This window comes from Thamnophis elegans, chromosome 6, assembly GCF_009769535.1.
Source record: "Thamnophis elegans isolate rThaEle1 chromosome 6, rThaEle1.pri, whole genome shotgun sequence".
Lineage (NCBI taxonomy): Eukaryota > Metazoa > Chordata > Lepidosauria > Squamata > Colubridae > Thamnophis > Thamnophis elegans.
This window is the reverse complement of record NC_045546.1, coordinates 45,675,471-45,681,470: the sequence shown is the minus strand read 5'-3', so window position 1 is coordinate 45,681,470 and position 6,000 is coordinate 45,675,471. Positions and strand designations below refer to the sequence as shown.

The window sequence follows — 6,000 nt, the reverse complement described above, 5'->3', positions numbered from 1 at the left end:
GAGTGGCTGTTGTGTTTCCCTCCCACCAATTTGGCAAGTATTCCACCTCTCAGGCTGGGGGGTCAAACATTATACCCCTCAGACAGGGTCCGCAACTTGGGAGTCCTCCTGGACCCACAGCTGACTTTCGAACATCATTTGTCAGCTGTGACCAGGGGGGCATTTGCCCAGGTTCGCCTGGTGCACCAGTTGCGCCCCTACCTGAACCGGGAGGCTCTCACAACAGTCACTCGTGCCCTTGTGACATCCTGGCTGGAGTACTGCAATGTGCTCTATATGGGGCTGCCCTTGAAGAGTATTCGGCGACTTCAGCTAGTCCAGAATGCGGCCGCGCGAGCGATTGTGGGTGCACGTCGCTTCACCCACATAACACCTATCCTCCGCGAGCTGCACTGGTTACCTGTCAATCTCCGGGTGCGCTTCAAGGTGCTACTTGTCACCCATAAAGCCCTACATGGTAGTGGATCTGGGTACTTGAGAGACCGCCTACTGCCAATTACCTCCACGCGACCTATTAGATCTCATCGATTAGGCCTCCTCCGAGTTCCATCTGCCGGTCAATGCCGACTGGCAACTACGTGGAGAAGAGCCTTCTCGGTGGCAGCTCCGACCCTATGGAACGATCTCCCCGTGGAGATTCGTACCCTCACCACCCTCCAGACCTTCCGCACAGCCCTCAGAATCTGGCTATCCCGTCAGGCCTGGGGCTAAGACTGTAACCCGCCCGAATGGTATGAATGTTGTGTTTTTATTATGTATTGTCTTATATGTTAAAAGTTTGTCTCCCCCTCCCCTTTGGGTTGTGAGCCGCCCTGAGTCCCCCCAGGGAAAAGGGTGGCATATAAATAAACTTCTACAATCTACTTCTACAATCTACAAATCTTAGGAAAAGTTTGGTTAAAGAATGAAGCCTGAATGCACATTTCTGCTCATCCTAACTAATAATTATAATTAGTTTATAAATTATAAGTTATACATTTTGAGTTATAATCTCTGTATAGTTGTACATATAAGCTGTTTTAAGACAAGGCAGAAGGGTTGAATTAATAATTATGTGATAGATTTTTTTTTAGATTTTCAGATCTGTATAGGAAGAAAATGAGGTGAGGAAAAAATTGTCTTTGATTTAACTACCAATTGGTTTAAGTTCTTATTGGTGTATAGAAATCTATATACACTCAGTTTTATACATAAACACTAATGGTGTGTGATAGTACATTGAAAAATAAACTTTATTTATTTACTAAATTTATATGCCCTTTATCTCCCCAACAAGCCAATTCTACAACTCTCCCAGTAGTATTTAAACAGTGTAGTTCAACTATGCATTTTTTTTAAAAAAAATTCTGAAGTCAGTATTAACCTGAAAATATATATTGTAAATAAAGGTACCAATGAATTTTATGTATTTTATGGGTGGAGACAAGAGCAGTTCTTATTAGTGCAAGCATTATAAACAAATAATAGTAAATATTGACTGAAATGTAAAAGAATATGATTTTTTAACATTTTCTCATTGTTTTTCACAGTATTAAAAATATTTGCTTATTTGTAATCTCCTTTCAGACAAAAATGAATAATTTTAACTTTTTGCATGGCTTATGAATATATTTGCACATAGATACACATTTCTGTGCAGGACCTCAGCATGAAGATTTAAATAAATGTCTGTGTGTGGGGGGGGGGGGAACCTGTACATTCTGAATACTCCATCATCCTATCTTCCACTGTGGCAAATGAAGGAAGTCAAACACAAAGCAAACTCTTGTTCCTTCTTAATAACCAAGATTAACATATATTTTTAAAATGGAATTTAAATAGATTAGCTATAATCTTGAAAATAAAATTTGCTGATTATAGATTGCTGTTCTACATGAATGATAAAGTTGTTAAAATGGACCTCTGATTCCTTTACTGATCACATTTCCATTAAACAGATGTAGCCAACTGTTGTTAAAGTTATCCTAAAACAAATGTTGCAGTGCAAGTGTTGAAGTTGAAAAGTTAGTGTTGATAAAGTACCCTAAGCCTCTATTTCTTCACCCATTTCTTTTTTTACTTCTCTTTTTGTCTTCCTTCCTGTCTTGAATATATCAACTGAAGATCTTGACAGAGCTGAGCCACAACCTAAATAGAATAAGGAAGCTTTCTTTAGCTGATTGAGCTATGTGTATATCATTTAGTAGTGTTTTGGGTCTGAGAACAAACAAGCAACACTTGCCTTGTAACATTTAATACGTCTGAATTTTAAGATGTTGAAGAGAAAACCTTCCAATGTTTCAGATAAGGAGAAATCACAAAAAACAAAGGTAAGAAATGTTAACATTTGAAGACTGAATATTGGATTGGAAAGCAGTCTTAAGATATCTGAGGTAGTGTAGTCTATATAGTTTTACAATTACAGGCTTCAAAAGCTTTGCACATTTTGTTCTTTCACTAAGACTGTACATAGGTTCACTATGTTGATTTTCATGAACTGCTGCTCACATTAAACTGGGTGGCAAACATCGTTGTGTGTTGATAAGTAAATTTTTTTACTTCATTCTCAAATATCAAGAGAAAAAAATTGCTAGAAATTGTTTTTATGTTTTTCTGCTAAAAGATCAATCAAGTCTAGAAAATGTACCATTGTTTTAATTCAAAGAGGTGTCTGTCTTTAATTTACCAGTACTAATCTATCATTCAAATGAATATCTTTTTCAAAAACAGGTTTGTGAATTTGAGTGTATGTCTCTGGAATTACAAAATATTCATTCTAAATCGAGCACAGAGATAAAAAAATATCTTTACCAAAAACCAATTTTAATTTGATTTAAAACTATTACAGATGAAATAAAAACAAATCAACGTTCTCAAAATATTACATATAATAAGCTGATTAATGCAAGAATCTTGGAGTCATAACAACATTTTGTTGTTAGCCATAATCTATATTGTAGATACATATTCTATAGGTAATAACTTCAACCTACCTTTACTCTCACCCATAGTCTATACACTTTTGTAGACTAATATTCTGTGATACAAATGATCTTATGCAGCAATTTAAGAGCATCAGATTTTTTCTACCTTTTTAACTCTTACATAGGTAGCTGTTCTTTGTCATTAAACATTACATTACAAAAAGAATAATTAAACATTGATTTCCAGCCCTATTACAGAAAAGGGGCTTACTTTTCATATTATTATCTATTACTTTTATGCATTCAATTCTATTACTTTATTGAAAAACTTAAATTTTCAGTCTTGCGTTCAATCACAGAGTAAATCACACTTCAAAGGGTGAATTAGAGGGACATTCTGTGTGTGTGTGCGTGTGTGCATACGTGCATGTGTGTATGGAAAAAAGATGATGTAGCTATAGATATAGGGATGGTATACATAGATTTCTAAAGTTGGCAATTATTCAGAAATTATTGCGTTAGAAAATATTATGCAAATTATTAGTCATGTAAATGGGAACCCTGCTCATTACCCCAACCAGAGCTAGCTAATTTATGTAAACCAGTAAATTTGTGTTTGTTTTATTTAGTTTAATGTTGCTTAACAATGGAGAAGTAGAACTATTATATTCAGCAAACGAGCAGTTATATAATGCTAAAACAATTTTGTTTTAAAATTTAAAATGTGTGGATAATAACTGTCTTTAATTTATCACTGCAGTAATAATTTATTTTCTGGAACATTTCTAGTAACCTGACTGCCTTAAAGAAATATCATTATTTTAATCATCATGAAGTTAACAGAATTTAAGTTTGTTGATCTGAACATTAGAATGATATATCTCCTTCAAATTAGTACATTTTAAATGTGATTATGGTATGCTTTTATCCTCAACTTTGAATATTACTTAAGGAAGAGAGAGAAGTTATGTTGTTGTTGTTGTTGTTGTTGTTGTTGTTGTTGTTGTTGTTGTTATCACCAATTCATCTTTCCCACTTTTTTACTAATATAATAACTTTCTGTATTACCGAAATGTGCTTAATCTAATATCTACAAACAATTTTCTTCTGTTTTAAAACTCTCTTATAACATCACTTTGAGTTATACATTAAAATATAATTATATGTTTAAATATATATGTAATAAACACCAAATTGTTACCGCATTATTTCTTAAGATTATAGATGATCTTGTCTGTTCTGAAATTATCACTATGACTGATAGTCCACCATTAAAACTATGAACTTTTGTATTGTTGGAAATAATTAATTTAATGGCACAAGAAAGTTCAGACCTCAGATACTTTTCACTCACATAACAAATAATGGATCTGGATCTTGATGTTTCAGTATATCCATTATATTTTTATTAGAAAAGGTGTCCTTATCTCCAATACATCTGTATGTGCCATTTTCCATACATATTGCTGTTAGTCATCCTCTTCTTCTTTTTTATTTTACCTTTCTCAGAATTGTAGCCTTTTCTAGAGAGCTGAGTCTTTGCATAATATTTTTTTTAGTAGGAAAGTGTGAGCCTGATCTTTTGTGCCTCAAGAGAGAACTGGGTTGATTTGTTCAATCATCTGTTGGGTTTTTTCCTTGATGCACCACAATATTCTCAAGAGTCTTCTCCAATACTAACAATTAAAGGTGTAAATACTCTTCCTATCCTGCTTCTCTAAATGTAAATGTTCATTTCCATAGTGTCACATAAGTTGCACAATCTTTGACATCATTGTGTGTACTCTGGATAGATAGATCACATTTGCATATCTTTTTCAAGACCTTCATCCTTCACAGAGAGCTAGTCTATTATAAATTTCTTACTTTTTCCTTCACTATTGTTGGTTAATCCTAAAAGGCGGAAGCAACTATATATTTGTTATACAGTAGAGCAAATATATAGATAATACAAATCTTAAATCATGCATAACTTCTATCTTAGTTTCCTTAACTTATAGAAAGAGTTTTTAATCTTATATGAAAAATAATGAACAAGTTCAAATTCTGGATATTGCAGAATTCAAAAGAGCTGCTTCTTAACATATGGGAATGCAAATAAAAGCCTTTCTTTGAATTAATGAAGTAACTTTTGCAACTGTTTTGTGATTATGTTAATGATTAACTTCTACATTAGTGCTAGCATATGTTATGAAGCATCTCTTTGAAATCCTTTATTCATCATCATTAGGTCCTGTGTAGAGCACATCAGGCAGCAAGTGTTTTCCAATGGTTTTGACACTTCACAGAATCTTCAGCATTGTCCCAAGGGACATTAATAATCTTAAGATTTTCCTTAAGTGTTTGATACCTAGCTTTCAAAGTCCAGTTTTGTTTCCTCTTTCCTTAGGAGGTATCCAATATAGTACAGGTTTTTTTTGGATTCTGGTCTTTAGGCATACAGAAGATATGGCCAACAAGCCAGTTTTCAAATTGAAACATCCCAGCCCTAGTGAGGAAGGATCAGTGTGTACAATGAAAATAAATCAACAAATGTTTTCCCCTCACTCAGCTTTGACTTTGTTATTTTTACCCACCTTAGATGTGATATCTTTTTTTTAAAGTTATGGTAGACTGGCATGCAAGCATTCTACAACACTACTCAGATATTTGATTTCTGCAGAGTATTTTCATGTTGGAAGAAGTTAAAATCTGTGGTAGAATTCCATTCACCACAGCACATGACCTGATTTTGGATTAACATGATCTTTGGAGAGTCAGAGATGGAGGCCATGCCTCCATCCTGGTTCTCCTCGACCTCTCGGCGGCTTTCGATACCATCGACCATGGTATCCTTCTGCGACGACTGCGGGGGGTGGGGGTGGGAGGCACTGTGTTATGGTGGTTCTCCTCCTACCTCTCGGACAGGTCGCAGTCGGTGTTAGTGGGGGGGCAGAGATTGACCCCTAGGCCCCTAACAAATGGGGTGCCGCAGGGTTCGGTCTTATCCCCCCTACTATTTAACATCTACATGAAACCGCTGGGTGAGATCATTCGGAGGCATGGGATAAAATACCATCAATACACGGACGATACTCAGTTGTATCTGTCCGCCCCG

At 35.3% G+C, this 6,000-nt stretch overlaps 1 protein-coding gene across 1 annotated transcript in view; it reads left to right on the top strand.

The window, feature by feature from the left end:
* The first annotated feature begins 2,147 nt into the window (after window positions 1–2,147).
* Window positions 2,148–6,000, top strand: part of SAMSN1 (SAM domain, SH3 domain and nuclear localization signals 1) — a 41,913-nt gene continuing 38,060 nt past the window's right edge. Inside the window, exon 1 of the mRNA XM_032220069.1 lies at window positions 2,148–2,309. Within this exon, the coding sequence (XP_032075960.1) occupies window positions 2,253–2,309 (57 nt within the window). The 5' untranslated portion in view covers window positions 2,148–2,252. The remainder of the gene's footprint in view (window positions 2,310–6,000) is intronic.